The sequence below is a fragment of the Pygoscelis adeliae genome, unplaced genomic scaffold (assembly GCF_000699105.1).
Source record: "Pygoscelis adeliae isolate BGI_AS28 unplaced genomic scaffold, ASM69910v1 Scaffold649, whole genome shotgun sequence".
NCBI lineage: Eukaryota > Metazoa > Chordata > Aves > Sphenisciformes > Spheniscidae > Pygoscelis > Pygoscelis adeliae.
This window is the reverse complement of record NW_008825606.1, coordinates 95,107-110,366: the sequence shown is the minus strand read 5'-3', so window position 1 is coordinate 110,366 and position 15,260 is coordinate 95,107. Positions and strand designations below refer to the sequence as shown.

The 15,260-nt window shown below is 41.0% G+C and overlaps 1 protein-coding gene across 1 annotated transcript in view; it reads left to right on the top strand.

Moving 5' to 3' along the window:
• Positions 1-15,260, top strand: part of LOC103924101 (golgin subfamily B member 1-like) — a 53,773-nt gene that overhangs the window by 28,322 nt on the left and 10,191 nt on the right. The window contains 8 exon segments of the mRNA XM_009332563.1: positions 326-416; positions 1,118-1,185; positions 2,041-3,175; positions 3,178-7,051; positions 8,149-10,099; positions 11,780-11,958; positions 13,764-13,929; positions 15,059-15,190. Of these exon segments, the coding sequence (XP_009330838.1) occupies positions 326-416; positions 1,118-1,185; positions 2,041-3,175; positions 3,178-7,051; positions 8,149-10,099; positions 11,780-11,958; positions 13,764-13,929; positions 15,059-15,190 (7,596 nt within the window).

Genomic DNA, 15,260 nt, shown 5'->3' with positions numbered 1-15,260 from the left:
GTTCAGTGAAAGGTTATGAATCTATAGTTAGCCCCTTTGAAGCAGTGAAGATGGAAGAGGAAGCATCTCGAGGTGGGAAGGAAGATATTAGAATTGTTGCATGCACTGATATCCTAATCTGCTGAGATATGTCTTAGTCACTTGCTTAACATTAAAACCAATCTACCTTTTTTTTAATTTATTTTCATTAGGCATCAGAGTTGCGTCTAAAGTTGGGACTGATAGTTTTTACTTAAAGCTCGGCAGAGCAGCAGGCAGCTAAGATAGCTGTCTTCTAATGCAAAGATCATGGCTCAAAACTAAGTATTTTTTCTTCAAACAATAGAATAAGAATGTTGGACCTGAGGTGAAATTGCAAGACTTGCAGACTCTGGAAGCTCCAGCCTCTTATGTAGACTGCTCTTCTACTTCTACAGGTGAGGACACAAAATAAGGCATGTGACAAGAAAATTGTGGAAATTTGAGAAGTTTCAGGGGCAAATCTAAGGTGATGTGGAAAGAGGAGCTTTGAGGTCAGAATCTAAAGATGTACAGGAGATAGAAAAGATGCACACAAGGTAGAAGAGAACATTCTAATGTGGGATGGATAGGATATATTTGAAGAGAAGAAAGAAGTGGTTCCTAAGATGAGAAAGGGAGAAGGGTTTGAAGGTGAGTGTGTTCGTAGATGAAAAGGCTGATGTGTAAGACACAGAAGAGAATTAAGATGAAGAACTGGGTTCCTCTCTGCAAGCTCATAAGTTTCTTTTTGTGTCTGGAATTATCACCACCACCCCCGCCCCCAAATTATAAAAAAAAAAACAACCCCAAACCAAAACAACCTGTTACCTAGTTTACTTGTCTCTTTGCCTCTTCATTCTTCTGTAGAGGTTAGATACAGTGTAGACTTAGGTGATGCCAACATGCAAATGCAGGAGGTTTTGCATGTGCAGAGCTATTGGGGATGTCTGGGTGCAATGCATAGGCTCAAACTCTTTTTTTTTTTTTTTTTTTTTTTTGTCTTTCTCACCTTGGAAACTAGAGAAACTCCAGTCACATACATTGTCTCTCCACTTACCTACTGACTTTACATGCAACTCGTTATGCTGATGGTGACAAGTGTACCTTTTATCACTAGGTGTGTCAGGAGAGCTGGTGAATTCTGAAGTGCAAAAGCCTTTTGACGACACTGTGGTGCTCCCTGAGGTACAGATTTGGTCCAGAACTTTTTTTCCTCTCGGTATTGTATGCATCTGTAGATATGAAACCTTTCATTTAGTTTAAAAGCCTCAAAGAGTTGTTTTCTTAACATCCTGTAACTTAAAGTGGTTGTTGCAATGCTGCAACAGGCTTGAAGAGATAGCCCTCCTTTAATGGTTCCCCGTAAATTGTTTCTGCCCTCCAAACTGATGAACGGACAGTCTTTACAACACAAGATGTTGACTTATTGGTGGGCTGCTGATCCATGCTTTCTGGGAAGGATTTGTGACTGCTTTTCTTCTGTAATCTGTTTTTGGGGTGGGAGGAAACCTAAAGATAGTTATTTGGAAAAAGCCAACCACTTTGGTCTGGATGCTTTGTCTAGTGCTCTCACTTTGGAGATGGACCCAGACTGGCATATGGGCATCTACACTGTTTCTTTGCCATGTTAAATGGACAGATAGAATAGGGGACAAAACCTCCTCATTCAGAAACTATGGATAGGATGGCAGGAAAATGTGGCTGGATAAGTACACTGGAGAGCTTGTGAGAATCACAAGAGAACTGAAACACTTCAGAATCATACTATCTTTTAATCAAGAGAGAATGGGAAATGAGGGAATAGAAAGTTACATTTAGGGTCTAATCCTAAAGCCAGAATCTTCCGTGCTGCAACTTCAGAAACTGAAATGAACAGAAATGACCTGAAGAGTCCTCCTGTTATTAGTGAGGCTACTATTTATTGCAATAGCCAGCTCAAGAAAGGATATCATTAAACTACAAAAATACAAAGCAGATACTTCTAAAAGTGACCCTTTCACAGGATTCAAAGGAAAATTAAAACCTATTATTTTGTTTTAGGCAAGAACAGATGGCTTTCCCACTGGAAGCGAGCAGTGTACTGAGGAAAGTTGTCCGCCTGGAATTCTAGAATGTCTTGCTGCAGAGAAACAGAAAGAGCTGTCAGTTTTGCTGCTGGAACTGAAAGAAGCCCAAGAAGAAATAACTTTTCTGAAAAGGCAGCTCAAGGGCCCAAACAGCCAAACTTCTACTGGTAATCAAACAGGAGAAGCAGCTAACCAGCTGGAAGATAATTCCCAGATACCGTTTTTTGAGAGGGAAGAGCAAAAGGCTTCAGATGCACAAAATGAGTTGGGCAGTAGCTCATTACTGAGAGAAATAGAAATGCAGCAAATTGGTGTGCTTCAGGAAAACAGAATCAGTCTTCAAGAAGTGCCCCAGGGGAGCACTGTCCCCTGCAGGGGGGAGATGGAGGCAATGCAAGAAGTCTCTACAGCAGATCCAGAGCTTGGCACCTCTCAATATCAAGAACTGATAAAGTTACAAAACCAGATTACAGAACTGCAAATAATTCTGCAGAAATCAGAAGAATCCTATAAGAAAGATCTAGGAGAAAAAGGTGCAGAAATAAATAGGCTAAACCAGTTGGCTGAGGAATACAGAAGAAAAATAGAGGATTCTGACAGTGCATTTTGTGTTTTGACTGAAGAACGAGATCAGCTCCTGTGTCAGATGAAGGAACTTTCTACCACAACAGAACTGAAAGAGCAAGTGAAGCAACTGGAGGAAAATCTAGCTCTTTCAGAAAAGCAGAGACTGTCAGACAGTCAAAGCAGTCTTCTGAGAGAACAAATCCAGAGCCTTAAAAATGAATTTAAATCCAAGGAGATGAAAATTGAAGCTTTGCAAAAAGACTTGGATGAAGCGCAACTTCAGCTTTCTGACCAGGACATGCAACTAAAAGATCTGAGAAGCCAGATCGAGAAGAAGGAATGCGAAGTACTTGATCTAGAACAACTTTTGAGGAAGAATACAGCTGAGATAGAAGAGCTTTCCCAAAACTTAGCCTCAAAGGTACGCGAAGCAGCAAGCCTAGAACAGCTTGTTGCTGAACACACCAGGTCTATAGAGAGCCTGCAACAAACCTTGCTGGAGAAAGACCTACAGATGACAGAGATCAGTGTCAGCATGTCTGAGACCTGCTGAATGAAGAGAAATTTTCTCTAGGAAATGAGCTGAAGAGTCTTAAAGAGCAAACAAGTCTATTATTAAAAGCCCAGGAAGCAAAAGATACATATCTGAAATGTGGGGCGTCTGAGCGGCAGTATGAGACAGAGGCAGCATGTAAAGAAAGTGAGGTATTAGTAAATAAACTTGAACTTCTGAAAAAAGAAAACGGGCAAGTAAAGCGGAAGCTGCAAGCAGCACTTGTTAACAGGAAGGAGCTTCTGAAGAAGGTTAGCAAATTAGAGAATGAATTAGTACAGTTGAGAAGAGAACATGAATCAGAAACCTCAGTGGCTCAAGAAGCTGAAGGGGAAGAAAATATGACAAGTGTGATAAGCAGAGAAGTGAATCTTGAAAGCCAGCCCAGTAAGGAGTATCTCATTCAACTGCTTTCTGAAAAGGAATCTGAGTTGCAGAGCATCCGGAAGGACCTGCTGGATAAAGAAACTACTGAAGCACAATTGCAGGCAGTGATTGAGGAAATGAGGCAAAGCTTGCAAGGTAAGACAAACATTGTTTCAATTAAAGATGAAATCATGGAGAGTCAGACAATTGCTCACAAAGTAACTGAAACCAATAAAAGCCCAAAAGATTATGAAGAAAATTATAAAAGTAGTTCAGCAGCTACAAATCTTGAAGAAAACCAAAAGTCTGCTCTGAAAGAGAGGATTTCAACTCTTGAACAAGAAAAAGAACAACTTCAAAAGAAACTTCAGGAAGCCCTGGTATCTCGCAAAGACACTATAAAAAAGGCTCAAGAAAAAGACAGGCATCACAGAGAACAGCTGAAACAGCAGAAAGATGATTACAACATCCTACAAGAACAATTTGATAAGCAAAGCAAAGAGAAGGAGAGCATCGAAGCTCAGCTCAGGCAACTCCAAGAACAGAAAGGATCAACAGTGAGTGTTCTTTGGAATCAGGGTGGGTTGGATTCTTCATGCATGGAAGCAGAAAATACAACAAATAACAAACTTGTACAAGTTGCAGATGTTTCTGGGGAAGAGTTTGAGAAAAAACTTGAAAAATTGCAGATGGAGAAAGAGGAATTGGAATATAACATTAGCCATACGCAAAGTGAACTTGCTTGCAAATCAGAATTAATCTTTCATTTGCAAGAGCACATAGCACAGCTGTTTCTGGAGATAGAAGGGCTGAAGAGAACCTCTGACCAAGTTGAAGCTAAGGCAGCAAGTCTTCAGAGAGAATTGGAGGAGAGTCGAGGAAAAATTTCTAGAGAGGGCAGTCTGGAAGACCTGAAAACACTTATGCACCAAAAGGATGAAGAAATGGAATTTCTTAACTTGCAGTTAAGGGAGAAAAGTGAAGCTCTCAATAATGTGCAGGCACAGTTGCTGGAAAAAGAGGATTCAGTCAAGAGACTATGTAATCAGTTGGAAACTCAAGCTCAGGTACATGAGGAACAAAGCAAGCAACTGCAAACAGAGTTGCTTGAAATTCGGGAGAAGCAAGGTGACAGTGCAGAAGCAGCGAAACAGAAGAATCAAATGCAGAGAAAGTTGCAAGCTGCACTTATCTCTAGAAAAGAGGCACTAAAGGAGAGCAAATCTCTAAAAGAGGAGCTGGCTAATGCTAAAACTACTATTGAAAATCTTTGTGTCAAGTTGACAAATATGGAAAGCCAAATATGTGGCTATGTTAAAGAAACAGATACTTTAACAGAAAAGTTAGCGGGCCTCACTGAAGAGCGAGAAAAACTTATTGCAGAAGTTGATAAAGTACTTACAGAAAATCAGACTCTTGATGGATGCTGTAAAAACCTGACATTTACTCTAGATAGAGTTGTTCTAGAGAAGGGGAAGCTGGAGAAGGAGATGGACTCCTTGAAATGCTTTCAAGCTGCTGAGAGTTCTGAGTGGCATGAGAAATACAGGGAGCTTCAGAAAGAATATGAAACTCTCCTGCAGTCATATGAGAATGTGAGTAATGAGGCTGAGCGGATTCAGCGTGTTTTGGAAACTGTTAGGCAGGAAAAGCAGGAAATTTTCATTAAGCTGAAAAGTGTTGAAGCAAAAAAAGAGGAAACAGATAAGCAGCTACAGGAAGCTGGACAGGAAATTGATGGAATGAAGGAGAAAATGAGGAAATTTGCAAAATCAAAGCAACAAAAGATCCTGGAACTAGAGGAGGAGAATGAGAAGCTTAGAGCAGAGGTGCGTTTTACAGATGGAGAGCTACACAGGACTGGAGATGTCTTTACAAATACTAGCCTGAAAGAAGATCTGGAGAGCTCTAGGAGGGATTACCAGTCTCTTTCTACTCGACTTGAGACAGTAATGGCTGAAAAGGAGTCTCTTAATCAAGAGATCACAAACTTAAAGTGTCATTTGCAGTTAACAGAATCTAAGCTGAAGGAAAGCAGAGAACTGGTAGAAAAGTATGCTGCTCAGAAGAAAACAGAGGAAGAAACAAATCAGGCAGTTGCCACACCACCACCAATGGAGAGGACTGAAAATCAAGTGGACGTAAGTTTTAGACCAGAGTCTCCTACTGCAGAGCTGGTACAAAAAGCATTTGAAGCTAGTAGCCCTTGTGAAGATCTTGGTACCTACATACAGCAGATAGCTGAGCTCACAGAACGAATCACAGAACTAGAAGATAATAGGAGGGCTTCAGAGCAACAGCTGGGTGACATCCGCATGTGTGTTGAGACTTTAGCAGGTGAGAAAAGAGCTTTAGAGACCCAAATGGGAGAGAAAGTCCATGAATTGAATGCTCTTCAGGACACAGTAGCAAAGATGGAACAAACGGTCCAAAAAACCAAAGATGACCTCATCAGGATGACAGAACTGAAGGACACACTAGAGGCTGAGAAGGATGATTTGGAAGAAAGGCTCATGAATCAGCTGGCAGAACTTAATGGGAGTATTGGAAACTATCAGCAAGATGCAACAGACTTCCAGATCAAAAATGAGCAACTGAAACATGAACTTCAGAGTTTGCAGAGAATGATGCATGAACTAGAGGAGGAGAAATGTCAGATGGCAAAGGAGAAAAATAAAGCAAGTTCAGAAAAGCAAAAGGAATTTGTAGAAAAGCCAAAATGCAGTTGGAGGGGAGACAGCAGCACACACGTAAAAGAGCTTCAGGAACTGCTGAAACAGAAACAGCAGGAGATTAAGCAGCTGCAGAAGGACTGTATTAAAAGCCAGGAAAAGAACAGTAGTTTAGAAAGAACTGTTAAAGCTCTGGAATTTGTGCAGAGCGAGTCTCAGAAAGAGGTAGAAGCAGCCAAAGAGACTTTAGCTAAAGCAGTTGAAGACACCAAGAAAGCCCAAGCAGAGCTTGCTCTCTGCAGAGTAGTATTGGATGACACCCAGAGTGAGGCAGCAAGGGTTCTAGCAGAGAGTGTTAAAGTGAAAGAAGAGTTGCAGGCCAACAAAGAGAATATTAAAATTCAAATAAAGAAAAAAGATGAGGACTTCAAGAGAAGACTAGAACAGGAAAAAGACAAGCACTCAAAGGAAATTAAAAACATGGAAGAAAAGCTGGCAACTTTGCAGAGGGAGAAAGACTATATGGAAACAACTGTTGGTGATCTTCAAGACTCCTTGAAGACAAAGGATCAAGAAGCCAAGCAATTGGAAGGCAGCCTAAACAAAACACTAGCCCAGCTTGCAGCCTTCACCAGGAGCATGTCTTCCCTTCAGGACGACAGGGATAGAGTGATAGATGAATCAAAAACATGGGAGAAGAAATTCACTGAAATTATTCAAAAGAAGGAGGAAGAAATACGCTCAAAAGAGGAAACTTGTGTCGTGCTAAAGGACCAGATGAAGGAGGTGACCATACATGTGGAAGAACTTCAGACTCATATATCCAGGTAAAGAAGGTGATAATGACTCAGCTGGTATTCTTGTATTTCCTTTTGACAAGGCAGCAGCCAGAGGTGAGGTAGGATTCCCCTTTCCTTTTGCAGTATACCAGAAAGAAAGAATTTTGAGTATGTAAATATGCTAAATGCGACGTGATTGGCAAAACTAATGAATGCCTAAGATGGAGAGCAGAATTAGTCTTCCTAATAAAGCCATAAACATAAGGCTCATCTCCTGGATCACTTATGTTTGGATAGAAAAGAGGTTTGGAGTTATGTTGTAGGGAGTTACTATGTATTTGTTGTCTGCACAAGGATACAGGGAGATTAACACTGTAAAATATTCCTTCTTCTCATCATTAGGGTACCCGTGTTAAATCTATTCTCTGTGACAAGCAGTAGCCATCTGAGTACTATCTAGAGTCTTTATTAATCTGAAATTTGAAATAGATTCTTTTGCACAGAGTCATTGCATTCAGAGATTAAACTTGACAGGTCAAGAGAGCATTGGGATACATAATTCCAGTTTAATCCCAAAATAGATCTTGAGGGAAAGATGGAGCTATGGAAACATACCAAAATGTACATCTGGCAATTTCCAAATTCAAAACCAAACTGTTCTTACATGAATAAAATTGTTCTATAACGTTTATGATCAAAATGCTGTATCTTTGAATGCTGGAACATGAAATGAACATCGACCATCAAGCATATGAGAACAGGGATTTCATTGATTATTTTTTTTTGTTAGCTACAATGGATGAGAGAAAGTATTTTAATGAAGAGGAGGTGATAACATTCAATGTTTAACCTCCTCCGTTTTTTCAATATTGACATAAAGATTTATCTCACTGGACAACTTTTAAAAAATATTCCCCCAGCATGATCCCCTTCAGACAGTAGTGCAGTCAGAACTTTAAAAGATGCCTTGAATTTTAAATTGAAGGAAAACTAATCATCTGGATATTTCCAGCTTGCTTTCTTTAAGTAAAACTAATTTTGCAGCTTTTCTAAATTAGTGTCATCAATGAAAACTATTACTGTGGTTTTGGGTACTGAGATATACATCACTGATTTGTGACTGACTTTCTCTTCTCTGTTTTCAGGCTGGAACGCAGCAAGAAAGACTGGGAGTCTGAATCCAGGAAGGAGATTCAGCATCATCAAAAGATATGTGAAAAGTTGCAGGAGGAAAAAAAGGAGCTTTTGATTCAACTTGAAGGGTCTCAGAAACTGTACAGCAAGTCTCAGAACGAACAGCAGAAACTGGAGTCAGAAATCAGCAGCCTTAGAGACCAGCTTGCTGACTTACAGAATTCCTTCACCAAATGTGAACTGGTCAGAGAAGAGCTGGGGAGTATGGTCAAGCAACAAGAGACCAGTATCCAGAATTTTAAATTCAGCTATGAACAGCTTGAGGCTGATCTGCAAGCTTCCAAGGACCTAACAAATAAGCTGCATGAAGAAACTAGTGCCAAGGATCAAAAGATCATTAGTTTGCTGTCTGCCAAGGAAGACGCAGTTATGGCTGCTCTATCTGAATTACAGCAGCAACATTCTGAAGAGATAAAAGAGTTGGAGCATAGACTAAGTAAGGAGGAAGAAGATAAAAAAGCCTTGGAAAATGAGAAGAACAAATTTCTTGACAAACTTGATAGTCTCACTGAAAACATGAAGATAAGCAGAGAAGAAAGTAAGCAGCAGAAGGCACAACTGGACTCCTTCACCAAGTCCATGTCATCTTTGCAAGATGACAGAGACCGCATACTGAGAGACTACAAGCAACTTGAGGAACGTCATCTTGTTATAATCTTGGAAAAAGACCAGCTAATTCAAGAGGCTGCTGCTGAAAACAATAAGCTCAAGGAAGAAATCAGAAGTTTTCATAGCCAAATGGATGACCTCAACTCTGAGAATGCCAAGCTGAATGCAGAGTTGGTGCGGTATAGAGAAGACCTGAATCAAGTGATTTCAATAAAGGACTCCCAACAGAAACAACTTCTCAAAACACAGCTTCAGCGGATCCAAACTCTGGAAAAAGAGAAGGAAATCATAGAAACACATTTGAAAGAGTCCGAGCATACTCAGGATGATCTCAGGAAGTGCATGGAAGCCTTGAGAGAGGATAAAGTCAGTATGTCTCAAGAGATTGAAACCCTTATGTCCTCTCTGTCTCGGGTGCAGAGTGAGATGACAGCATTACGTGAGGGGGGTCCTATGATGGAGTGTCAAGCACAACTGAAGGCCCAAGAGGAAGAGGCACAAGAACTGAGTCATAAGCTTTCCCTCTCACAGAAAAGGGTAACAGAACTTGAGGGGGAACTAGTATGTATTCAAAGGGATGCAGCCAAGAGAGTGGGAGAGGCTGAGGACAGGCTTCGAAAGGAATTGAAGCACCTACATCATGATGCAGGGATAATGAGGAATGAAACGGAAACAGCAGAAGAGAGAGTAGCAGAGTTGGCACGGGACTTGATGGAAATGGAACAAAAATTTCTTGCAGTCACAGATGAAAACAAAGATCTCAGAGCTCAAATTCAGTCTTTTGGGAAGTCCATGAGCTCTCTTCAGGATAGCCGGGACCAGGCTAATGAAAAGTTTCACGTTTTGAAACATAAATACTCTGTAGACTTAGAGGAACAAAAGAGTCTGGTGCAGAATCTTCAGAAACAGATGGTTCAGCTACAAGAGGAGCAACAGTCCACTGCCAGGGACCGAGATACAGTGAGGTCTGAGCTGACAGAACTGCAGAAAGCCACTGATGAAAGAGGTCTCTTGGCCCAGATTGAGAAACTTAATCAGAAGCTCAGAGCCAAAGATGATGAAGTTCTCCATTTGTCTTCGGAACTGGAAGGCTCTTCCAACCAAGTCAAATCTTTCTCTAAGGCTATGGCAAGCCTGCAGCATGAGCGAGACTGTCTGCTGAATGAATTGGACAAAACACGTAAGATCGAAGAAGTGAAACAACAAGCGGAAGGGAGCACTTCCACCACTCCTTCAGAAGTGCAGAGTCTTAAGAAGGCACTGTCCTCCTTGCAGAATGACAGAGACAGAGTAGTAAGTCCTTGTTCTCTCTTCCTGCTCTTACTCAAAGCCCCATAGGAGATTTGGATCTTCAGATCTTAAAATTCAGCACACTTAGATCTGGTATTTGCAATGTGAAACATAGATCATTGTCTTCACAGAATCACAGAATAGTTGAGGTTGGAAGGTACTTCTGGAGATCTTCTAGTCAACTCCCCTGCTCAAAGAAAGTCAGCTGGAATAGGTTGCCCAAAACAGTGTTCAGTCGGATTTTTAATGTCTCCATTGGTGGATATTCCACAGCTTCTCTGGGCAACCTGTTTTTTCATGTATCTGGAAATGATTTCCAGAATTAGTTGCTCCATCACCTTCCCAGGGATGGAGATGAGGCTGACCAGCCTGCAGTTCCCCAGTTCCTCCTTCTTGCCTTTCTTGTAGGTAGGGATGACATTTGCTTTCTTACAGTCTTCAAGGAACCTCTCCCAGTCACCGTGACCTTTCAAAGGTAATTGATTTGCTTCCCAGTGACCTTAGCACTTGTGGGCACACTCCATCAGATCCCATGAATTTAGTATGTGCCATCTATGTTATCTTCTCTGACATATAGAAGCTGTAATTTCATTGTTATCTTTGCAATGGTGGTTTCTTTGTGGTTTCTCGTTAGCTTGATTTAAAATATGGAAACATAGCAGTAAGATACGGGTTCCCTGTTAACCTGCTTAGTCCACATCTGTGGAAGCTCGTGCATTTGATTTGTCTTAGATTTCTAGAAGAGAGCAAAGACTTGGGTCTGTTTCTCCTTTTGGCATCTGATTGTCAAGACAGGTACAAGGCATTGCAGCTTCATTTTGACATCCTTGCTTGCATACTTAATGTGTCTGTGTTTGTATAGTCTCTGGCATAATGCAGCTCAGCAAGTTTCAGAGTTCTAGCTGCTGGTCAGATGACAGACTTTTACAATCATTTTCCGCTGTCACTTCTAGTCTATCTTAGTTTTCTGTTAATTCACAACAAACTTTGTGATACTGTCTTAAACACATCTTCCTTCTTGTCCATTTTATATCTTAGTTATTTGTGGATTTATGTCTCCTCTGCTGCTGTTTTGTTGAACTTACATATCTGTGTAGTGCTGCTAATACTAAGATAGATCCTCAGTAGAGGGATCTCCTGACTCATTAAGTACTTCCCTGTCTCCAGAGTCAGTCATGTCTTCTTGTCTTTGAAAACTAATTGCAGTGATGGATGTATATGGACAACTTATTTCTCATTCCAGTCTGAGTAGACTGTCAAAAGGATTTTAGTTCTGCAGTTCCGTGATTTACAGTAAATACCAGCTTTGGGAGTTATTCTTAACCAGCTCCTTCACTTTGTCTTCCTCTGAATAAGGGAATTAATATTGTAGTCCGGGGTCTTTTTGTTAATGTATGTCAAATCTTCATGGAAGGTCTCAAAACTCACTACTCATTAACAATAGAATTCTCTGAGGGGGTTTTTTCTGAGCGGTTTTTAGTAGACTACTGATTCAATTTCTAGTTTCTCTGTCATCTGAATGTGACTTTTTCTCTCCAGATGCCACAGTGAGAAATGCTCTTATAAGTAATACACTTATAAGTAATAACCCTTCTAAGAACCTTATAAGAAATACACTTATAAGTGATAAACCTAGCTGCTTGTTCAGTTGTCACACACTATGATATTTCCCTTTAATTAAAGGTAAGAGAGCTGAAGAATCTGCAGCAACAATACATCCTAGTTGGGGTAGAATCAGCTGAAAATTCTCGCTTAAAAGCACAACTGCAGGAATATCAGCAAGATGCAGATAAACAGCACCGTCTCCAAGAACAGCTGAAGCAAGAAAGTGTTTTCTACCAGCAGGAGCTCCAGCAGCTTAGGTGAGAATTGTCTGTCTTCTCACTGCCTCAGAGATGGAAATGTGCCATTTCTTTCATTCAAAGAGCGATTGTGGGCAGAAGGCAAAGAAAGCATTGAGCACCTGTGCTGGTTTTGGCTGGGGTAGAGTTAATTTTCTTCATAGTAGCTAGTATGAGGCTATGTTTTGGATTTGTGCTGGAAACAGTGTTGATAATACAGGGATGTTTTCATTATTGCTGAGCAGTGCTTACACAGAGTCGAGGCCTTTTCTGCTTCTCACACCACCCCACCAGCGAGTAGGCTGGGGGTGCACAAGAAGTTAGGAGGGGACACAGCTGGGACAGCTGACCCCAACTGACCAAAGGGATATTCCATACCATATGGAATGGTCATGCTCAGCATATAAAACTGGGGGAAGAAGGAGAAACGGGGGGACGTTCGGAGTTATGGCGTTTTGTCTTCCCAAGTAACTGTTAACGCGTGATGGAGCCCTGCTTTCCTGGAGATGGCTGAACACCTGCCTGCCGATGGGAAGTAGTGAATGAATTCCTTGTGTTGCTTTGCTTGCGTGCGTGGCTATTGCTTTGCCTACTAAACTGTCTTTATCTCAACCCATGAGTTTTCTCACTTTTACCCTTCCGATTCTCTCCCCCATCCCACTGGGGGGGAGTGAGCAAGCAGCTGTGTGGTGCTTGGTTGCCAGCTGGGGTTAAACCACGACAGAACCTCAGCCCTACCTGTGTCAGCTGTCACTAAATCACTTTGCCCTGTTCAGGAGTGGGCACATATTTCCCTTGTTCCGCTTTTGCCTCAGACTTAGGGTGAGGGATTACAGCCCAACATATTGGAAGGAAATGAAATTTTTATTTCCTTCATCCAGTGGTGGCCAATATCATCTGCTTGAGAGGACTTAGACTGTTTCTTGTATTGGAGCTTATGTATATAATTACAGAACTCTCCATTCCAGGCTGATGATGAACACCCTTTATTATTGTTTAGAAAATACTCATTTTATATGACTGTCTAATCCTTTGTTTCACTTGCTTTATGTCTTCTATTTTTAAAAAAGTCTGTAATTTGAATCTAGTGAATTGCCATCTCCAACTGGACTAAAACTAGTCAGATAAATATGCTCTGTTCTAAAAATGGGGAAAAAATCCTTTCAGGTACTTCAGAGATCCATCTAAGAATGACTGAACCTGGAGTGAAAGGGGTGGGTTTTTTTGTGGAAAGATGTATGGCTTATCTTTGTCCAAAGTAAAAAACTTGTAGTGCTCCTTCTCCCTCCCCCTGTCTCCAATCTGACCTTCAAACTAATGCTTCAGATCTCGTAAAGTTTGAAGCAGCTTACAAATTTTATTTATCTCCTGATAAAAGAAAAGGTGATTTATTTCCTGCCTAGCTTCTAACAATGTAAATGAAGCTAAGGCCTCAAGTTTGCATGTTGGGATCAATGCTATGGTTCTGGTCCATATTTGACTGAGGCAGTGGTAATGTTATGATGACAAGTGGCATTGTGAATGACTTGCTTGACAAAACTCTCTGTACAGCAAGATCAAAACAGTGTCCAGGAATACCAAAAGTGTGAGCATTGAACAATCACCTGCAGTGTTGAGCCAAATACAGAATACTTCCTTAAACCTGCTTTTAAGGTTCCTGTACTTAAGTAGGTTGTTTTGTTTTGGTTTAGTTATAAAACTTCTTTTCTGGCATGGGGCAATGATAGCAAATAGAATCATCCTCAGCTCATTCTGAGCTGGATACCTGGACATCATAAGTGATACTGGTAACTTCCTGGTAATTTCCTTTGTGTTGTACTGGGCAGACAAGAGAAAACTACCTGGGAAAAGCAGAACAGCAGCATAAAAGAGCACTACCTGATGGTCATAGCAGAAAAAGACAAGCAACTGAGCCATTTACAAAGGATCACGCAAGAAATGAGACTGCCTCTCAGCAAGTCTCAAATTGTAGAGGAGCAGTACCAAACGAAGGTGGGTGGAAATACACAGATTCTTTATTGCATCGAAATGTGAGGTTTGAAATTCAGCCAAAGTAGCATGTGTTGCTTGTATTCAGCTCGTACAGACTGCATTATCGGATTTTGTTGTGTGGCCTCCGAGGACTATACCAACAATGCAACTTAGATCATTGAAAACCTTTAGAAAACTCTGGCATACCCTTATGTGCTGTTCCCTTAGTTCATGGTTCCTAATGTTTCAAGAAAGAGAGTAAAAGAGACAGGGCTTCCTAGGCACCTTAGGTCCTTCTAAGCAGTATGGAATTTCTCAGGTCTTTCTGGCTATTTTAGAATAGGCACAGGCAACACATTGCCTGTGTTTGAATCTAAGATCTTCTGATTTAGATCTCCTTTTAGTGTCACATCCTAATTTTTAAGTTTCCTACTGCTGTTTTTATCGTGACAGGGATCTACAATCCTGACTCAAGCCCAGAGATGCTGAGGATTGAACGTTGCACTTTCTGCCTTCTTTCCTCTGTATCGCAGTCCTAAAAGTGGAGTGGAATATGTTGAGTATTTTGCTTAGTCTAGGGAAGGACACTTGCCTGCTGCATGTACAATACCATTACATTATGAGCAAGGAAAGAACTCTCCTGCCCACATCTGTAATGTTCCAGTGAGAAGCTTTTATGTCATTGGAGGAGGGAGGAAATCTCCCCTTATCCCTTTGACACACACATGCATATACGCAAAGAAAAAGCTAGAACAATGTGCATGTGATGCTTTCCAGGAGAATACTTCAGTGCTAACCTTTTAGTCTGTGTTGAATGAGAGCAGTGTGGACATTGGTTTGGTTTTTTGTTTGTTTTTCTTGTTCTCATTCATATGCTTTTTTTCCTTCCTATTGTAGACAGCTTTAAGACAGCTTTTGAGAAGGACCCATCATATTTGCAAATTCAATGATCTTTCCTAATTGTTTGGATTTTCAGATGGCTTTTAGGATATTTCTGTTTATTCCCCATTTGCTGTTTTGCTTGAGCAGATCAAGTTCCAGGCCTAGAAATAATATTGGGCTTTGACCCTGGAATACTAAACAGAGAGGACTAATAGGAGAGTGGGTTGTCACGTGTGCGGTATAATTTTCATTGTTCTTTCTCTGGCAGATTTCTTCAGAAGTTCTGAGAGGGGACTTTTCAAGCCTAGAAATGGAGACAAAACATCTCCAGGCCCAGCTAAGTGACAGCCTGAAAGAACTGCACCAAAAAGAGCTCAGAATTCAGCAGTTAAACAGCAAGGTACTGATTATATATTATAACTGCTTGCAGAGTCTGGGATGAGGAATGTGGGGAAGAGGGTAGGCTTGAA